The 21,255-nt window shown below is 38.8% G+C and overlaps 1 protein-coding gene across 5 annotated transcripts in view; it reads left to right on the top strand.

Moving 5' to 3' along the window:
• The window catches only part of LOC138818048 (protein argonaute-3), a 78,758-nt gene that overhangs the window by 11,994 nt on the left and 45,509 nt on the right, over window positions 1-21,255 (top strand). For 3 of the 5 annotated variants that reach the window (XM_070008912.1, XM_070008913.1, XM_070008911.1), the window contains exons 2-5: window positions 290-461; window positions 3,147-3,267; window positions 11,852-12,060; window positions 13,814-13,950. In XM_070008912.1, the coding sequence (XP_069865013.1) occupies window positions 316-461; window positions 3,147-3,267; window positions 11,852-12,060; window positions 13,814-13,950 (613 nt within the window). In that variant the 5' untranslated portion in view covers window positions 290-315. Of the gene's footprint in view, window positions 1-289; window positions 462-3,146; window positions 3,268-11,851; window positions 12,061-13,813; window positions 13,951-21,255 lie in introns of those variants that run through there. The other 2 variants (XM_070008917.1, XM_070008915.1) reach the window with 2 other exon arrangements.

A 21,255-nucleotide genomic window follows, 5' to 3' on the forward strand; every position in this document is an offset into this window, starting at 1 on the left:
TATTTGATGAAGGTCAAATGATAAATTGTAGTCTGAAATATGACCTACTCTAGAATATACACATAGGCAACTATGGAGTTGCCTATGTGTAGAATAGACTGTTTACTATACAATAGCAAGAAATTATTTGTTTACAGTTTTTTAAGTTGATGTTCTAAGAACAGTGTCATTTTTCAACACTTGGCTTTAACATTATGTGTTATTCTTGCAATTCTCATATACTCGCTTTTTCAAGATTATATCCAATGCAATTTGTAACTTTGAAACATTTTTTTCCCCTCTTTGGCAGGACCTGTTGGGGCCCAGCCCCTACTCATGGTGCCCAGAAGACCTGGCTATGGCACCATGGGCAAACCCATCAAACTACTGGCTAACTGTTTTCAAGTTGAAATCCCAAAGATTGATGTCTACCTCTATGAGGTAGATATTAAACCAGACAAATGTCCTAGGAGAGTGAATAGGTAAGAAGTCATGGTGTTCTTTTGCTATTTGTAGTTAATAATTATTTCTTTTTACTGTATGTCTTTTTTTTTTTGGAGTCCGGTCGTGGGGCCTGAACTCTGGGCCTGGGCACTGTCCCTCAGCTCTTCAGCTCAAGGCTAGTGCTCTACCACTTGAACCACAATGCCACTTCCGGCTTTTTTCTTTTTGCTTATGTGGTGCTGAGGAATTGAACCCAGGGCCTCATGCACGCAAGGCAAGCGCTCTACCACTGAGCCACCTTCCCAGCCTTTTACTGTATATGTCTAAATAACAATGATAATAACTAATAGTTTGACCTAGAACACATGATAATTTTTGTATTTGTGCTGGTACCAAGGCTTGAACTTAGGTCTCCTACTCTCCCTTGTCTTCCTTTCTCACAACTGATTCTCTACCATACCAGTTAAGCTGATAATTTTATTTGAGAGTGATTGTACTCTGAAAGTCATGGTGAGAAAGTCTGCATGAATGAATCAGATCTTTGCTGTCAAAATTATTTTTGAAAGACTGGCTATTGCCTTAAATATTTCCAGTAAAACAAAATTGGAAAGGGGAAAAGAAATTTGTAGTATGTAGAAGATCCTGAAAATCAAATCAGCTTGATTTTGTTGTTCTGGGAAATGCTTGTTGTTCTGTCTCTATAATCACTACTTGCTAGTGATTGCTTGCTACTAAGCTAGATTTAAAACTTGTAATTTTATGTAAAATTATACCAATAGTATGTGAGTATGCTTCACTTGAATACACATTGTGTAAACAAAAATAAAAATTATCCTGTGATCCTGTTGCTCCCTTCTCTAGTTATATATATCTCTTTGTATATATCCTTTTAGATACATTTTCACTGTTTTTGTGAATATGAGTGTACAAAAATAAATAATGATTTGTGAATATTTACATTCATTTTCTGTGGTTTGTAACTTTGTGTGTGTGTGTGTGTGTGTGTGTGTGTGTGTCGATCATCGGGCTTGCTCTCAAGGCCTTGAGCATCTTTTTTGCTCAAGACTAGTACTCTACCACTTGAGCCACAATGTGACTTCCAGCTTTTTCTGTTTATGTGGTACTGAGGAATTGAACTCAGGGCTTCACACATACTAGGCAAGCATTCTACCACAAGGCCACATTCCCAGCCACTATCCCTGAGCTTTTTCACTCAAGGCTAACTATCTACCACTGTGAGCCACAACTCTACTTCCGGTCTTAAGGTAGTTAATTGGAGATAAGAGTCTGACAAACTGTCCTGCCCAGGCTGGCTTCCAACTGTGATTCTCAGATCTTAGCCTCCCGAGTAGATAAGAGCCACCAATGCCCATCTTGGTTGGTAACTTAAAAAAAAAAAAAAAGTATATCAAACATCTTTCCTTGTCAATGTATTAAACTAAAATACTGGCTGAAAATGGAGGTATCGTAGTATCCTTACTAGATACTTCTATGAGGTTAAGAGGAATAGAAGGGCACTTGTTGCTTACAAGAAGTTCTCAGTGCAGAGTATGGTGGCTCAAGCTTATAATCCTAGCTACTTGGGAGTCAGAGATTGGGGAATTATGGTTTCAGGCCAGCCTGGACCAAAACAAAAAACAAAAAAAGTTAGTGAAACTACATCTCAGCCTATGCCTGGGTTTAGTAGTAGTATGCACCTATTGCAAATTCAAGAGAAGCACAACAGCCATTCCTGTCATCCCAGTGAAGCAAAAATAAGAAGATCCCAGTACAGGTTCGTGAGGATGTAAAAGCCAGACCCTATCTTAAAAATACCCAACACAGGACTGGAAGTGTAACTCAAGTGTTAAGAGTGTCAGCCATGAGTGAAAAAGCCCAATCTTTCTCTGAGGCTCTAGGTTCAAGCATTAGAACCAGCACAAAAATAAATAAAATGTCAAAAATAACCAACATAGAACCAGCACAAAAATAAATAAAATGTCAAAAATAACCAACATATGCAAGGAGCTTGTGGCTCCTTCCTATAATCCTAGCTACTCAGGAGGCTGAGATCTGAAGATTGCAGTTTAAAGCCAGCCCAGGGAGGAAAGTGTGAGACTCTTATTTCCAGTTAACTACCAGGAAACTGGAAGTAGCACTGTGGCTCAAAGTGGTAAAGCATTGGCCTTGAGCAAAAGAGTTCAAAAATAGCAACCAGGCCCTTTGTTTAAGCCCCACAAGAACAGCAGCAACAACAAAACATAAAATGCTGTTAGAGTGACTCAAGTGGTAGAGCACTTTCCTCACAAGCAAAAGGCCTTGAGTTCAACCCCACCACTGAACATCCCTCACATACCCAATAAAAATAGGCTCATGGTAAGAACAATAATTATAATAATAGATTAGGGGTTTCTAATAGTTGCTATTTCAGCATAGTACAAAGGGCATCTTACTCTTTAAGAAAGATGAACGTGTCAGGAAGGGCATAATGAAGATGAAAGAGATTTTAAGTAGTTTCTATGTCCCAGGATGATTAAGTAATTTACTAGATTCATTCTTCTCCATGTTATACATGTTACACTCTGCCAGCAATCAATCCTTTGGTTATCCTAAGCATTGATTCTAAAAGCAAATTCTTTGTTGCTCCTTTAGCATTTTTAAACTGTGTCATACATTATTTTAGTTAATATTTTTGCATTTCATTTTACAGAGAATTATATTAATTAATTTTTCCCCTTCTTTAGAGAGGTAGTTGACTCAATGGTTCAGCATTTTAAAGTCACTATATTTGGAGACCGTAGACCAGTTTATGATGGAAAGAGAAGCCTTTACACAGCCAATCCACTTCCTGTGGCAACAAGTGGGGTAAGATGTGCATTTTGTTATTATAAAGCTGTAATTTTACCATGTCTCCTATTAAATTTACTATCATTTTGAAATCTATTTGAATAAATATATAATATCACTTATCTGTTTAACTTTTTATGTTAAAATATTTTCAGATTTCTAGAAAAGTAAGAATTATGTATAAGGGAACTCTGTTATATATACCCCTTACTCAGATCACCAACCTCCTTAGTTTTATAATTTTCTTCCTCTATTTTGCTCTTGCTCACATTTGTTTATTCCTTCCTCCTCCCCTTTCTCTCTCTCTTTTTTTTTCCCTTTCTCTTTTGTGTAGGAGGGGTACTGGGGTATGGACTCAGTGCCTCATGCGCCACATCTTTAGCCTTATTCTCTTTTTAGTTATAACTATATAGAGAGACGTATATACATGTTTGGTTTTTTTTCCAGGACCATTCACAATTTAGTTGTATATATCATGTCCTTGTAATGTTCAATATTTTAATGTTTATTTTCTAAGAATAAGGATTAAAAACCAAAGTATAGTTTCCAACTTCATTAAAATTTTGTGTTTGGGGGGGAAGGAGGTTGTAGGGCTTGAACTCATGGCCTGGGCACTGTCCCTGAACCTCTGTTCTCAAGGCAAGCACTGTACCACTTGAGCTACAGCACCACTTCTGGTTTCTGAGTGGTTAATTTGAGATAAGGGTCTCACAGGGGCTTTTCTTCCTAGGCTGGCTTCGAACTGCCATCCTCAGACCTCAGCCTCCTGAGTAGCTAGGATTACAGGCATAAACCACTAGCACCTACCCAGCTTCATTAAATTTAACATTGATGTGGTACTTGCTTTTGATCAATAATCCATATCCCAGTTTATTCAATTGTTTCAGTGATGATGTTTAGCATCTCCTCTCCCCACACTCTACGACATTATCCAGTTCAGGTAGGATACAGACATCCTATCTTTTTATCCATCATTAAAGAACAGTGCCCCAACCTTTTTTCTTCCTTTACTTTTATTTTTTTATTTCATGCTGTTTACATTGAAGATTGACTCATAGACAAGTTATTTTGTAGAATCTCTATTAGTTACATTTAATTTACATTTACATTATATTTACTTAGGTATATGTGGCAAGGATTTATATACATGTTCTTCCCTTGTCAGAGCATTATATTTGTACTTGTTCCATCAATATTAACTTTGATTGCTTGGTGAAGTTGTTTCTTCTATGAAAATACTCTTTTTCTCCTTATTGTTAAGAGGCAGTACTTAAGAAAAAAATTATTAGCCAGGTACCGATGGCTCACGCCAGTAATCCTAGCTACTCAGGAGGCTGAGATCTGAGGATCACGGTTCAAAGCCAGTCCAGGCAGGAAAGTCCATGAGACCCTTATCTCCAATAAAACACCAGAAGTTGAATTGTGGCTCAAGTGGTAGAGGGCTAGCCTTGAGCTGAAGAGCTGAGGGACAGCGCCCAGGCCCAGAGTTCAGGCCCCACAACCAAAAAAAAAAAAAAAAAAAAATTATGGGCTGTGACATGGCTCAAGTAGTAAGAGAAAACTGCCTAGCAGCGCAGCGTCCTGAGTTCCAACCCCAATACCATTAAAAAAAAATTGTGACATAATACATGTAAACAAACGTCCATTTTAACCATTTCAAGGTGCCCACTCAGCAGTATTAAGTATATTCTCATTGTTACATATATGATCACCAACATCTTAATAACCCTCATACCTGATTTTATTTTGTATCTTGCAAGCTGAAACTTAATACAGTACGTATTAAATAACTTCTTATAGCTCCCTCTTCTCAGCCTCTGGCAATGACTGTTCTCCTTTCTGTCTTTAAATTTGATTTCTTTAGGTACCTCATTTATATAAAATCACGCATTTTGTCTTTTTATGTTGGCTGGCTTCACTTAATATAATGTCTTCAAGCTTTTTCCATGTTGTAGCATATGTTCGATTTTCCTTCCTTTTGAAGACCACATGATATTTCATTGGATATATATTTTATTTATTAATTTTCTGTTAGTGGACACCATTCAGCAGTTGCAAAAATAATCCTTTTATGAACATGGATGTACAACATCTCTGATACTTTTCCTTTAATTCTTTTAGGTATATAACTAAGAATAATGCTGCTAGATAATTTTTTTGATCATGGGCCTGAACTCTAGGCCTGGGCGCTGTCCCTTAGCTCTTCAGCTAAAGGCTAGCACTCTACCACTTGAGCCACAGTGCCACTTCCAGCTTTTTCTGCTTATGTGGTCCTTAAGAATCGAACCCAGGGCCTCACGCATGCAAGGCAAGCACTCTATCCCTGAGCCACCTTCCCAGCCCTCTTACTTTAAATTTTATTTTATTTTATTTTTGGGGGGCGGGGTCCGGTCGTGGGGCCTGAACTCTGGGCTTGAGTGCTGTCCCTCAGCTCTTCAGCTCAAGGCTAGCATTCTACCACTTGAGCCACAGCGCCACTTCCGGCTTTTTTCTTTTTGCTTATGTGGTGCTGAGGAATCGAACCCAGGGCCTCAGGCATGCAAGGAAAGCGTTCTACCACTGAGCTATCTTCCCAGCCCCTACTTTAAATTTTAAAGAAATCTACCACACTGTTTTCCATAGCAGCTATGCTATTTTGTATTTCACCAACAGTCATGCACAAGGGTTTTAAACTTTTTTTTTTTTGCTTTATATCCATGCCAGCTCTTATTTTGTCTTTGTTTGTTTGTTTGTTTTAACAGTAGCCATCTTTTTGTTTTCTGTCTTTGAGACAAGGTTTTGCTATGTAACCCAAGGGTGGCTTCAACTCTCAATTCTCCTGCCTCAGCCTCCTGAGTGGTGGGATTACAGACCTAGGCCACTATACTCACTTTGACAGTAGCCAGGCTAATGGACATGGAATGATAATTCACTGTGGTTTTGATTAGGATTTCTTTGAACAATTAGTGATATTCAGTATCTTTTCATATATTTCTTGGTCATTTGTTTGTCTTCTTTGAAAAATAATCTTTTTAAGTCATTTGCTCATTTTAAATTAGCCGCGATTTTTGTTTTGTTTTGTTGTTGGTCTTGGGATTTATGGTCCGGTCATGGGGCCTGAACTCTGGGCCTGGGCGCTGTTCCTTAGCTCTTCAGCTTAAGGCTAGTGCTCTACCACTTGAGCCACAGCTCCACTTCCAGCTTTTTTTTTTTTTTCTGTTTATGTGGTGCTGAAGAATCGAACCCAGGGCCTCATGCATGCAAGGCAAGCACTCTACCACTGAGCCACCTTCCCAGCGGTCTTGGGATTTAAACTCAGGGCCTGGATGCTCTCCCTGAGCTTTTTTTAATTATTATTATTTTTTTATTTTTTTATTTATTTTTATTTATTTTTAATTTTTTTATTGTAAAGATACTATACACAGGGTTACAGTTACATGAGTGAGGTAATGAGTACACTTCCTCTTGAACATTGTTACCCCCTCCATTGTTTTCCCCCTACCATCCCCTCCCTCCCTCCCTTCCCCAGGTTCTTTTTTTTTTTTGATTGTGATTAAGTGATTACTTAATTTCCGGAAATTCATAGTATTGTGGAATAATGATGCTCATTTAAAGTCACAAGTTCATTCTAACTTTCCTGGAGCAAATTGTCTATCACAGTCTGTAATATATAACGGTGCTCACATGTTATATACCATATATGTGATCAGCAGCATGGGGATATTTGGTAGTGGTTCAACCAGATGAGTGGGAGTTCTTTGTTTCTTAAGTCCTGTTAGTTTTGTCACATCACCTAACATTTTGGATTTAGCATCCACTTATCAGGGAGACCATGTACTGTTTGTCTCTTCGTTCTTGGCTTACCTCGCTCAACATGATTCCTTCTAGCTCCATCCATTTCCCTGCAAATGCCATTATTTTGTCATTTCTAATGGTTGCATAATATTCCATTGTGTATAGATACCACAATTTTTGGATCCATTCATCTGTGGTGGGGCATCTAGGTTGTTTCCATATCCTAGCTATTGCGAACAGTGCTGCAATAAACATGGAGGTGCACGAGTCCTTGCATATTGGTTCCTGTTGTTCAGGGTAGATGCCTAGAAGTGGTATGACTGGGTCGTAAGGGAGGTCAATCTTTAGCTATCTACGGACCCTCCAGACTGCTTTCCAAAGTGGTTGTATAAGTGTACATTCCCACCAGCAGTGTAATAGCGTTCCTCGTTCTCCACATCCCCTCCAGCATTTGTCGTTGGCTGATTTGTGGATGTGGGACATTCTGACTTGGGTAAGGTGGTATCTCAGGGTTGTCTTTATTTGCATTTCCTTCACCACCAGGGATGATGAACATTTCCTCATGTGTTTCTTTGCCATTTTTATTTCTTCATTTGAGAAGTCCCTCTTTAGTTCCCTTGCCCATTTAGTAATTGGTTTGTTAGGTTTGGGAGGGATTAGTTTCTTGAGTTCCCTGCATTTACAGGATGTTAACCCCTTGTCTGATATATTGCTGGTAAATATTTTTTCCCAATTAGTTGGTTGTCTTTCTAGCTTGGTTGCGATAGCTTTATCTGTGCAGAAGCTTTTTATTTTAAGGTAATCCCATTTGTCGAGTCTCTCTCCAACTTGTTGTGACCCTGGGACTCTGTTCAGGAAGTTCCTTCCTGTGCCTATTAGTTCAAATGTCTCTCCTACTCTGTCCTGCAGTAGTTTCAGAGATTCAGGTTTAATGTTAAGGTCTTTAATCCATTTTGAGTTGATGTTGGTGCATGGTGATAGGCTGGGGTCCACTTTTAGTTTTCTGCATGTGGCTGCCCAGTTTTCCCAGCACCAGCGGTTGAAGAGGCTGTGTTTCTTCCATTGTATGTCTTTGGCTCCTTTGTTGAATATCAGCTGGCTGTAGGCCTGTGGATTTATTTCTGGATCTTCTATTCTGTTCCATTGGTCTTCGGGTCTGTTTTTGTGCCAGTACCATGCTGTCTTTGTTATTATAGCTCTGTAGTAGAGTTTGAAGTTTGGCATGGATAGCCCTCCCATATTGTCTTTATCCCCTAGAATTGTTTTGGCTATTCTAGGTCTTTTGTTGTTCCATATGAATTTTTGGACTGTTTTCTGTATTTCAGTGATGTACGTCATTGGGATTTTAATAGGAATTGCGTTGAATTTGTATATTAGTTTTGGAAGTATTACTATCTTTACTATGTTAAGTTGGCCTATCCAGGAGCATGGGAGGTCTTTCCATTTCCTAGTGTCTTCTGCAATTTCTTTCTTTAACTTTTTATAGTTCTCATTAAATAGTTCTTTTACATCTTTGGTTAGGTTAATTCCTAAATATTTTATTTTTCGGGAGGTTATTGTGAATGGGGTTGCTCCCTTTATTTCCCTCTCTTCCTGTACATTATCAGTGTATAGGAAGGCAACTGATTTTTGTGGGTTTATTTTGTATCCTGCTATTTTGCCGAAGTGATTTATGATTTCTAAGAGTTTGGGGATGGAGTTTTTGGGATCGTGGAGGTATAGTATCATGTCGTCTGCAAAAAGGGATAGTTTAACTTCTTTCCCTTTAATGTCTTTTTCTTGCCTTATTGCTCTGGCTAAGGGTTCCAGGACTATATTGAAGAGAAGTAGAGACAGTGGGCATCCTTGCCTTGTTCCTGATTTTAGGAGAATTGGTTGTAGCTTTTCCCCATTAAGTATAATATTGGCTATTGGTCTGTCATAAATGGCTTTTATTGTTTTTAGAAATGTTCCTTCTATTCCTATTTTCTCCAGAGCTTTTAGCATGAATGAATGTTGAATTGTGTCAAAGGCCTTTTCTGCATCTGTGGCGATAATCATGTGATTCTTGACCTTGGCTCTGTTGATATGTTGGATTACATTTATTGACTTACGTATGTTAAACCATCCCTGTGTCTCTGGGATAAAGCCTACCTGGTCATAGTGAATTATTTTTTTTTATGTGTTTCTGGATTCTGTTAGCTAGAATCTTGTTAAGGATCTTTGCATCTGTGTTCATCAAGGAGATTGGCCTGTAATTCTCCTTTTTGGTTGGGTCTTTGCCTGGTTTGGGGATGAGTGTGATACTGGCTTCGTAGAATGAGTTTGGGATAGCTCCCTCCTTCTCTGTTTCTCTGAAGAGCTTGAGGAGTATGGGTATTAGTTCTTGTTTAAAGGTCTTATAGAATTCTGCTGTGAATCCATCTGGTCCTAGGCTTTTTTTTGTTGGAAGACTTTTGATAGCTTCCTGTATCTCATTATAGGATATTGGCTTATTTAATTGGTTAACTTCTTCTTTGCTCAGTTTGGGCAACTTGTATTTCTCTAAAAATGCATCCATTTCTGCCCGATTTTCTTCCTTTAGAGAGTATAGGTTTTGAAAGTAGTTTGTTAGAATTGTTTGGATATCTTGGGTATGTGTTGTGATGTTTCCCGTGGCATCCCTAATCCTATTAATATGGGTTTCCTCTCTTGTTTTTTTAATTAATCTAGCCAATGGGCCATCAATTTTGTTTATTTTTTCAAAGAACCAGCTTTTTGTTTGGTTTATTTTGGTTATGGTTTTCTGATTTTCTAATTGGTTAATCTCTGCTTTTAATTTGGTTATCTGGCTTCGTCTAGTAGCTTTAGGTCCCATTTTTTCTTGTTTTCCTAGCTGTTTTAATTGCAACATGAGATTATTTACTTGGTCTGTCTCCATTCTCTTGATGTGGGCACTGAGGGCAATAAATTTGCCCCTCAGGACTGCTTTTGCTGTGTCCCACAAGTTTCTTTGTGAGGTGTTTTCATTTTCATTGAGTTGTAGGAAATGCTTTATTTCTTCTCTGATCTCTTCTGTTATCCAGGCATTGTTAAGGAGTGTGCTGTTCAATTTCCATGTATTAGAGAAATTTCTGCGGTATGCTTTGTTATTGAGAGCTAGCTTGATTCCACTGTGGTCAGATAGGATACAGGGGATTATGTCGATCCCTTTGTATTTGCTTAAGTTCCTTGCATGAACTATGATATGGTCTATTTTGGAGAAAGTTCCGTGAGCTGCTGAGAAGAATGTATACTGTGTTGTTTTAGGGTGAAATACTCGGTAGATGTCAGTTAATTCCGCTTGGAGTATGGCCTCTCTTAATTCGGTAGCTTCTTTGCCAATCCTCTTGTTGGTAGACCTGTCCTTTGGTGAGAGTGGTGTGTTAAAGTCTCCTAGTATTACCGTATTGGGATCTATTTTATTCTGTAAGTTTGAGAGCATTTGTTTGACATATCTGGGTGCACCAATATTTGGGGCATATAAGTTGATGATGGTTATATCCTCCTCTTGGATTGTTCCCTTTATTAATATGTAGTGTCCGTCCTTTTTCTGTACTGATTTTAATGAAAAGTTTATTTTGTCAGATATCAGGATAGCTACCCCTGCTTTCTTACTGGGGGCGTTTGATTGGTAGATCCTTTTCCACCCCTTCACTCTGAGTTTGTTTGTATGTTTGGCTGAGAGGTGGGTCTCCTGAAGGCAACAGATGGATGGGTCTTGTTTTCTGATCCAGTCCTCAGTTCGTTTTCTTTTAATTGGCGAATTCAGCCCATTTATATTAAGAGAAAGTATAGAGAGATGCATTGTTGTCCCTTCCATTCCGTTTTCCTAAGTTTTTCTTCTTTCCTTTCCTCCTGTGCTTGCTCAGTTAGACTTTGAGTAACGCCTGTTTGGGGCAGGCCCCAGTTCCTGGTTGCTTATTTTTTTATTTTTTTAATAGATTTTTTTTTGTTGGTCGTGGGGCTTTAACTCTGGGCTTGGGTGCTGTCCCTCAGCTCTTCAGTTCAAGGCGAGCGCTCTACTGTTTGAGCCACAGCACCACTTCCGGTTTTCTAGTGGTTTATTGGAGATAAGAGTCTCATGAACTGTCCTGCCCGGGCTGGCTTTGAACCTCGATCCTCAGACCTCAGCCTCCTCAGTAGCTAGGATTACAGGCATGAGCCACTGGCACCCAATTTCCTGAGCTTCTTTTGCTCAAGGTTGTCACTTGAGCCACAACTCCACTTCCAGGTTGTGTTTTTGTTTTTTAGTAGTTTATTAGAGATAAGAGCCTCACTGACTTTCCAGCTTAGGCTGGCTTCAAACTGCCATCCTCAGATCTCAGCCTCCAGAGTAGTTAGGATTGCAGGCATAAGCTACCGGTGCCTAGTTAGGCTGTTTCTGTTAATAAACTATACAAGTGTATTTTATGGTCTGGATGTTAAGCCTTTATCACACAGTTGACAAATATTTTCTTGCATTTTACAGGCATGAGCCACCGGTACCTGGCAATCCTTATTTATTACACAAAAGATGCCATACTATTTGTAGGTTTTCACACTGTGCTTCATTCATTTAATAATATAGCTTGGAAATTGTTCCATAGCAAGATCTTTTTTTCTCCTTTGGCTATATTAGAGCATTTAGATAATTACCAGTATTTTGCAATGATGAATAATGCTGACATGAATAACTATGTTACTTAAATAGAATTCTGTTAATCTATACTATAGATCTTTGAGATTGATTTTATTTTTGACTTTTTTCTCAGATGTTTTTATGATTTAAACTTGAAATAATTTGTATTATCTTTTAACTTTTGCTACTTGACTCTTATCCTATCAACAGGTAGATTTAGATGTTACATTACCAGGAGAAGGTGGGAAAGATCGACCTTTCAAGGTATCCATCAAATTTATCTCTCGAGTGAGCTGGCACCTACTACATGAAGTACTGACAGGACGAAGCTTGCCTGAACCACTGGAATTAGACAAGCCCATCAGCACTAACCCTGTCCATGCCGTTGATGTGGTGCTCCGACATCTGCCCTCCATGAAGTGGGTGTTTCTGGCTTTTGTCTTTAGATGTTAAATATGAAGGCATTCCTCCTAAGAGCCCATTGTCCAGTCCTTCCTTGGTTATCTGTTCTAATGAATTGATTTGTTTAAAAAAAAAAAAAGTGGGGGCTGGGAAGTTGGCTCAGTGGTAGAGTGCTTGCCTTGCATGCCTGAGGCCCTGGGTTCGATTCCTCAGCACCATATAAGTAAGAAGCCGGAAGTGGCGCTGTGGCTCAAGTGGTAGAGCGCTAGCCTTGAGCTGAAGAGCTGAGGGACAGCGCCCAAGCCCAGAGTTCAGGCCCCACGACCGGACCCCCCCCCCAAAAAAAAAAAAGTGAACTAGTCCTTTCTTTTAGGAGCTATACTTTTTATTTATTCGTCAGTCGTGGAGCTTGACCTCAGGGCCTGGCTGTTATTCTTGAGCTCTTTTTTTAACTCTTTTTTTTACTCTTGAGCTCTTTTTTTTACCACTTGAGGAATAATTCCACTTCCAGTTTTCTGGTAGTTAATTGGAAACAAGAGTCTTGGCAGTTTTCCTGCTGGCTTTGATCCATAATCCTCAGATCTCAGCCTCCCCAGTAGCTAGGATTATAGGTGTGAGCCAACAGTACCTAGCTGGAGCTATCTATCTTAAATAGCTGATTTGTTTTCAGATATATTCTTATTGATGGGCTGGGAATGTGGCTTAGTGGTAGAGTGCTTGCCTAGCATGCATGAGGACCTTGGTTCAATTCCTTAGTCCCACATAAACAGAAAAAGACAGAAGTAGCACTATGGCTCAAGTGGTAGAATGCTAGCCTTGAGCAAAAAAAGCTCAGAGACAGTGCCCAGGCCCTGAGTTCAAGCCCCAAGACTGGCCAAAAGAGAAAGAAAGAGAAAGATATATTCCTATCCTTTTAGTCATCCTGTTTTTAAAATAGTTTTGTTGTTTATACAATAACATCAAATTGCATTGATTGACAGTCTTTTACTCATACTAACTAGCATTTCATGTGTGCATATCTATTTATGTGTGTCATAAATATGTCTTTTAAGAAAAGTAATATATTTTGAAGAACATTTAGAGGAGTAACTAATATATGTGTGTGTGTGTGTGTGTGTGTGTACGTGCGTGTGTGCGTGCATGTGCACGTGTATGCATGTGGACATGTGGGGATAGTACTAGGGTTTGAACTTACACTTGCTTAGCAAGTATTCTCCCACTTTAGCCATTCTCTCAATTCTAGAAATAGCTTTTTGATCTATTACTATTCTTTTTTCTTTTTTCCTTTTATCTGTCATGAGGCTTGAACTCTGGGCCTGAGTGCTATCCCTCAGCCCTTCAGCTCAAGGCAAGTGCTCTGCCACTTGAGTACCACTTCCGGTTTTCTAGTGGTTCATTGGAGATAAGACTCTCATGGTCTTTCTTGCCTGTGTGGGCTTTGAACCTTGATCCTCAGATCTCAGCCTCTTGAGTAGCTAGGATTACAAGGGTGAGCCACAGGTGCCTGGCTTGTTAATTCATTTTTAAGAAAGAATTTTAAATAAAATTTATTTCGTGAACTGAATATTCTTAAAGTGGAAAATTTTGTTGAGAAAGGCTACTTTTTATTTTCACAAGTTGGAAAATATTTTAAGTTTCATGTGTTTATAATTATAAATATCATGGTAAATTGTTATTTAGTCTCCTCTGGTCTGCAGATTTAAATACTTGGATGGGAAAAATATTTGTGTGGGAAGGAAAAGATTAAGCATGCTATTTTAATTTTTGTAGATATACTCCTGTGGGGCGTTCCTTTTTCTCAGCTCCAGAAGGATATGACCACCCTCTGGGAGGGGGCAGGGAAGTATGGTTTGGATTCCATCAATCTGTTCGGCCTGCCATGTGGAAAATGATGCTTAATATTGATGGTAAGGGAACTAAAACCATATTCTGAATTGGGTAGGTGATTTCTATATGGCATGTGCATGTGAATTTTATACATATAATTGTATATATACTAGTGTCTTAAAGTAATGCTTGGATGTATATTATGACAGACTGGAAAAAATCTTTGTATCTTTATTATGTTTCATTTGCAAAAGCTTTATATAGAACTTTCCTTGGAATAGTACCAAACATGAAGCAAACACATAAAAGGAAATACTAAAAGTATGATGCAATCATCTAAGAAATTTTATTTTATAACTAACATGATTTTATCCTTAAACTCAAAATCAACATTTCATATATATATATATATATATATATATATATATATATATATATATATATATATATATATATATATGAGAGACTTTCCTGGGGCTGGGAAGGTAGCTCAGTGGTAGAGTGCTTGCCTTGCATGCATGAGGCCCTGGGTTCAATTCCTCAGCACCACATAAGCAGAAAAAGCTGGCAGTAGCACTATAGCTCAAGTGGTAGAGCTCTGACCTTGAGCTGAAGAGCTTAGAAAGACAGTGCCCATGGGCTGGGATGTAGCTCAGTGGCAAAGCGCTTGCCTAGCAAGTGCAACGTCCTGGGTTCGATCCCCAGTACCAAAAAAGAAAAAGACAAAAAAAAATACAGTTTAAAAAAAAAAAAAAAAGAAAGAAAGACAGTGCCCAGGCCCAGAGTCCACAACAAGAAGGAAAGGAAAGGGAAAGGAAATAGGGATAGGGATAGGGAGTGGAAGGGGGAAAGGGAAAGGAAGACTTTCTGGCCTGGGCTGGCTTTGAACCATGATCCTCAGATCTCAGCCTCCTGAGTAGCTAGGATTACGGGAGTGAGCCACCACCCTGTGCCATGCTAGTCCATGAGACTCTTATCTCCAATTAACCACCAGAAAGCCAGAAATGTTGCTGTGGCTCAAGTGGTAGAGTGCTTTCCTTGAGCTGAAGAGCACAGGGACAGCACTCAGGCCCAGTGTTCATGCCCCATGACTAACCAAAAAAATCCCAACAATAACAAAGAAACCTTAGGCATTTGTGACTACTGCTGGTGCCGAATATATTGCTAATGGTATTCTCATTTTTAGCTGCTCTCTTAGCAATACCTTCAAGCTTACGTAAAAATAGGATGAACTGCCATGACCATTATTCAGATTGCCAGGATTTTTCTACCCTTTTTTTAATCTATCAACATTTCTTCCTATATAGTTAAATTTTTAAATCCAGTTCTGGACAGCATGTTTATTTTGTCCCTACTGTTTCAGTACATCTTTGAAAATATGTATGTTTTCTTATACCAACAATAATATAATGTTATATGTAAGAAAATTTAAAACCATCATTTTTTTTGGTATTTTCAAATATGTTTTTGTGTTTTTCTAGTTTGTTGATTCGAATCAGAATCCAGACAAAATCCATATATCATGTTTGGTTATGTGAGTTTTTGTTCTTTCCCTCCCTTCATTTATCTCCTTTTATTTATTTATTTATTTATTTATTTTGTCGGTTGTGGGGCTTGAACTCTGGGCTTGGGCGCTGTCCCTGCACTCTTCAGCTCAAGGCGAGAGCGCTCTATCGAGTGAGCTACAGTGCCACTTCCGGTTTTCTAGTGGTTTATTGGAGATAAGAGTCTCACTCCCCGGGCTGGCTTTGAACTGTGATCCTCAGATCTCAGCCTCCTGAGTAGGATTACAGGCGTGAGCCACCTGCGCCCAGCTTCTCCTTTTTTTTTTTTTGTGCCAGTCTTGGGGCTAGATTCATGGTCTGGACTTGTCTCTTAGCTTCTTTTGCTTAAGGATAGCACTCTACTGCTTGAGCCACAGTACCACTTCTGGCTTTTTCTGTTTATGTAGTGCTGAGGAATCAAGCCAGAGCTTCATGCATGCTAGGCAAGCATTCTACCATTAAGCCACATTCCCAGCCCCTTCATTTCTCTTTTATGACATTGACTTGTTGCAGAACCTTAATCACATGTCCTGTAGAATTTGGAAAAATCCAAGTTTGTCTTTTCAATTTTTTGTGTTCTTACCTTGTTTCTCTATCCTCTGTGTTTCCTTAAAATGAAAGCTAGTGCTAAAAGTTTGACTTACTTCTGGTTTAAAATACCTTTTAAGTGCTTTTCATTGTGTCATACTTGGAGTCATACAGTACTAGGACCACCAAAATTAATTAGACCAGCCAGAGATTAGTTAGTATTTTCAGAGGTCTTCCCCCCCACCCCCCCCCCCCACCAGTCCTGGGGCTTGATTCAGGGCCTGGACACTGTCCTTGAGCTTCTTTGGTACCACTTGAGCCACAGCACCATTTCCAGCTTTTTTGTTTATGTGGTACTGAGAAATCAAACCCAGGGCTTCTTGCATGCTAAGCAAGCACTCTACAACCAAGCCATATTCCCAGCCCATAGGTCTCTCTTTTTTTCTTTTTTTTTTGTTGATTGTAGGGCTTGAACGCTGTGCCTGGGTGCTGTCCCTCAATTCTTTAGCTCAAGACTAGTTTTCTGCCACTTGAGCCATAGCGCCACTTCCAGTTTTCTGGTGGTTTATTAGAGATGAAAGTCTCACGGACTTTCCTGCCTGGGCTGGCTTTGAACTGCAATCTTCAGATCTTAGCTAGGAGTAGCTAGGATTACAGACATGAGCCACTGGTGCCCAGCTTCCTGTTCTGTTATTCTATCCACATAAGTATTCTGTCTAATTGTCAAAGCACAATGTCTTATTGACTATTTATTGATAGCACTCTAGCTACAGGTTATTTCTGCCTCATTCTATATTTCTGCCTAGAATCTAGAATTAGTTATTCCTTCAAGAAGCCTTATATCTTTCCAAATGAATAAAAATTTCCTCTTTTGTGAAACTGAGAGATGATTTATTTAATAATTTCCTATTTATTTAGATGTATATGCAGGATGAATTCCTGAAAGTGAGATTGATGGGTATTATAATTGTGGTCATTATTGCCAGATTGCCTTCCATAAAGGCTGTACATTTTCTTAGTTTAGTTTTTGTGCCAGTACTCTAGGCCTGGGCATCATCCCTCAGCTTTTAACTCAAGGCTGTTTGAGTTCTACTGCTTGAGCCATAGTTCTACTTCTGGTTTTTGGTGGTGTTTTGGAGCTAGGAGTCTCCAGACTTTCCTGCCTTGGGCTGGCTTTGAAACATAGTCCTCAGATCTTAGCCTCTTGAATAGCTAGGATTATAGATGTGAACCACCAGCACCCTGCAAGGTTGTATATATTGTGTATCGATGAATGGAAGTACCTATTTCCTTATATCTTTGCCACTAGAATAGTCTAATTTAATGTAGTTTTTTTTTTTTTTTTTTAAATCAGTTGTGAGCCTGGGCACTGTCCCTCAGCTCTTGGCTCCTCTGCTCAAGGGTAGTGCTCAACCACTTAAGCCATGGTACCACTTCCGGTTTTCTGGTGTTTTATTGGAGACAAGAGTCTCACTGACTTTCTTGCCTGGGCTGGCTTTGAACCAGAGATCCTCAGATCTCAGCCTCTTTAGTAGCTAGGATTACAGGTGTGAACAACTGGCGCCTGGAAGAATTTTTTTCCCCTCTGGTTGTGAAGCTTGAACTTAGGCCCTGGGCTCTGTCCCTGAGCCTCTCTGTTCAAGGCTAGTGCTCTACCACTTGAGCCACAGCGCCATTTGCAGCCTTTTCTGTATATGTTGTACTGAGGAATGCAACCCAGGGTTTCCTGCCTGCTAGGCAAGCACTCTACCACTAAGCCACATTCCCAGCCCAAATTTTATAAAGTAGTTTCTTACCATTTCTTGAATCATCTTTTTTGTTGTTGGTGGTGATGGTGGGTTTGAACTGTGGGCCTGGGCTCTGTCCCTGTTCTCTTTAGCTCAAGACAAGCTCTCTACCACTTGAGCTACAGTGCCACTTCTGGTTTTCTGGTAGTTAATGAGTCTCACAGTGGCTAAAAGAGTCTCACAGTTTTCCTGTCTGGCCTGGATTTAAACCACAATTCTCAGATCTCAGCCTCCTAAGTAGCTAGGATTATAGGCATGAGCCACCAATGGCTGACATTGAGTCATCTTTTCTTAATAGTAAAACTATTGAAAACAATGGATTTTCTTCTAATCACTGTTGATTGAAGACTCTTATTTACTAAAATGATGTGTTTTTATTATATAATTTTCTGGGAACTGCAAATTTCATTTGTATTTCTCCTATGGCCCACATATTGTTTAAGAAATTTTTAAAAAAAGGGCTAGGAAGGTGGCTCAGTGGTAGAGCACTTGCCTTGCATGCCTGAGGCCCTGGGTTCGATTCCTCAGCACCACATAAGCAAAAAGAAAAAAGCCGGAAGTGGCGCTGTGGCTCAAGTGGTAGAGCGCTAGCCTTGAGCTGAAGAGCTGAGGGATAGTGCCCAGGCCCAGAGTTCAGGCCCCATGACCGGACCCAAAAAAAAAAAAAAAAGAAATTAAAAAAAAAGTTTTTTTTTTCTGTCGTGGGGCCTGAACTCTGGGCTTGGGCACTGTCCTTGCACTCTTCAGCTTAAGGCAAGCGCCCTACCGCTTGAGCCACAGCGCCACTTCCTGTTTTCTAGTGGTTTATTGGAGATAAGAGTCTCAAGTACTTTCCTGCCTGGACTGGCTTTGAACCGAGATCCTCAGATCTCAGTCTCCTGAGTAGCTAGGATTACAGGCGTTAGCCACCAGCGCCCAGAATTTTTAATTGAAGGTCTTTTAGTTTTCTCATTTTTAAAAAATGAATTTCTAGTTACATCATATTGTTAACCAAAGAATGTGGTCCATATTTCTTTCTACTGGTTTCTTTAGTTTTTTTTTTTTTTTTTTAATTTTTTATTGTGAAGATACTATACAGAGCGTTACAGTTACATGAGTAAGGTAAGGAGTACACTTCCTATTGGGCATTGTTACCCTCTCCATTGTTTTCCCCCTACTATCCCTTCCCTCCCTACCTTCCCTGAGGTTCTTTTTTTTTTTTTTAATTGTGATTAAGTAATTGCATAATTTCCCAAATTTCACAGTATTGTAGAATAATGATGCTCATTTAAAGTCACAGGTTCATTCTAACTTTTCTGGAGCAAATTGTCTATCACGGTCTATATAACATATAACGGTGTACACATATACACCATACATGTGATCAGCAGCATGGGGATATTTAGTAGTGGTTTGACCAGATGAGTGGAAGTTCTTTGTTTCTTAAGTGGTTTCTTTAGTTTTTTATTTTCCCTTTTTAGTTTTTTTTCTACCTCTCAGCCCCCCCACTGGGGGTTGAACTCAAGGCCATATGCATGCTAAATAGCATTACATTCCTAGCCCCTTTTAAAATTTCATTTTGAAGAGAGATATGAAAAAAAACTCATGAATCTTGCTTGGTTTCCATGGGGTCCATGCTGTTGTTAAACTCCTGGGCTCAAATAAGCCATCTACCTTGGGCTGCTAAGTAGCAGGTACACGCCACCACACCAGGCTTGTACTGTCCTACAGTTGGTTGTATTTTTGTAGTCAAATAGATGGCCAAATTTGATAGTTTAAGAGCTATTTAAAAATGAGGTATATTCATGTATTAGGGTAAAATTAATGTCCATTACAGCTACCATTTTGACTATGTTGTATATGTCATTTGCTTTCTAGTTTATGTATTTATTTTGTTCTCTCACTAAGAAAAATTAAAATTTTAATTTCTAGTTATTAATGTGTTTGCTTCTGTTTTTTGAATGTTGCAGCTGTATTATTCAAAGTATGTAGAGGCATATCTGTTTTATTTTGTGTAAATTACAGTCTTTATAATGATAAAAATATTTTATCTCTATACCCTTTAATCCTTTTATTCAATTAAAGGATAAAAACCATGTTTTTGTAAGCTTTATCTTGTCCTTCAGTTTTTTTCTTTACACTTGTTTTTATACTTTGTTAATTACAGATATATCTTGATGTGGTATAGAATAGTTTTGTTATGGGTCAATTTAAAGGTTTTTTTTTTGTTTCCTTATTTAAGGAATAGGAAGGTCTTATTCTTCATTTTGTCAAATGACTTTATATCTTTTTTCTAATTCTGTGTGTGTGTTGAACCTCCAAGTGGTACATTTTCTGTGCTTGTATGATGCTATGCCTAATATTAGAGAAATTTTCCTCCCAATTGTAACCTTTTCTATCTTCATGTGCTTCTCCTTGTTAAAGCAGTGTCCTTTAGGTCTCTTTAATGAGAACAATTACATTAGTTTTATTGACTACCTAGTTTTAGCTAGCAGTGAATTATTATTGTTACTATTATTAGTAGTCATAGTATTGCCACTCCTGGAGCTTGAACTCAGGGTTTGGGCACTGTCTCTGAGCTTCTTTTGCTCAAGGCTACCACTCTTCCACTTGAGCCACAGTTCCACTTCTGGTGGTACTGAGGAATTGATCCCAGGGCTTTATGCCTACTAGGCAAGCACTCTGCCACTGAGCCACCTTCCCAGCTCTCAATTATTTTATTACCCATCTATTTTGTGATGATATTGTCTACTGAATTTTCATTAGAGGTGATTCACTTCTTTTCTTACATTGTTTCTTTTTTTTTTTTTTTTTTTAATTTTCTGGTCGTGGGACCTGAACTGGGCCTGGGCACTGTCTCTCAGCTCTTCAGCTCAAGGCTAGTGCTTTACCACTTGAGCCATACTGCCACTTCCAGCCTTTTCTGCTTATGTGGTGCTGAGGAATCGAACCCAGGGCCTCGTGTATGCAAGGCAAGCACTGTACCACTGAGCCACCTTCCAAGCCCCTTACATTGTTTCTTATGGTAACTCTTTATGGATGCTTGTAGGTTTTGATGTTCAAGTTTGAATGAGATGTGATTCTAACAACTTATTAGAAGATGGTGGGAGGAACATTAGTTGCAACTTAGCACAGTTGCTTTCCAGGTTTCTCTTCTCTGTTCTCCATTATGCTGATGGATTCATTCTTCAAAATATAATCATAATTCCTGTGCCTCTCTGTAACAAGCATTTTAAACTAATGCAAATTACTAGCCGTTAATTCCCCCCAAGTTCATACTAAAGTTTTTACTATTAAGATATACATCTTTAATACACCTTTTAAATCACCTGCTTATGATTTTAACAATTAGAGAATTTATAAAAGGCATACGAGTTCTTTGTACTATTTTTAAAACTTTCAAGTTTGAAATTATTTGAAAGTAAGAAATTGCAAAAGAAAAGTAGGTTTCATTTTTAGAATAGTAGTGTTTTTTGAGATTATTTCTAAATCACTTAGCACTTACCCTCATTGTATTTTGTATATCTCTTTCTCTACTTTCTTCTGA

This window comes from Dipodomys merriami, unplaced genomic scaffold, assembly GCF_024711535.1.
Source record: "Dipodomys merriami isolate MVZ:Mamm:240054 unplaced genomic scaffold, mDipMer1.0.p SCAF_71, whole genome shotgun sequence".
Classification (NCBI taxonomy): domain Eukaryota; kingdom Metazoa; phylum Chordata; class Mammalia; order Rodentia; family Heteromyidae; genus Dipodomys; species Dipodomys merriami.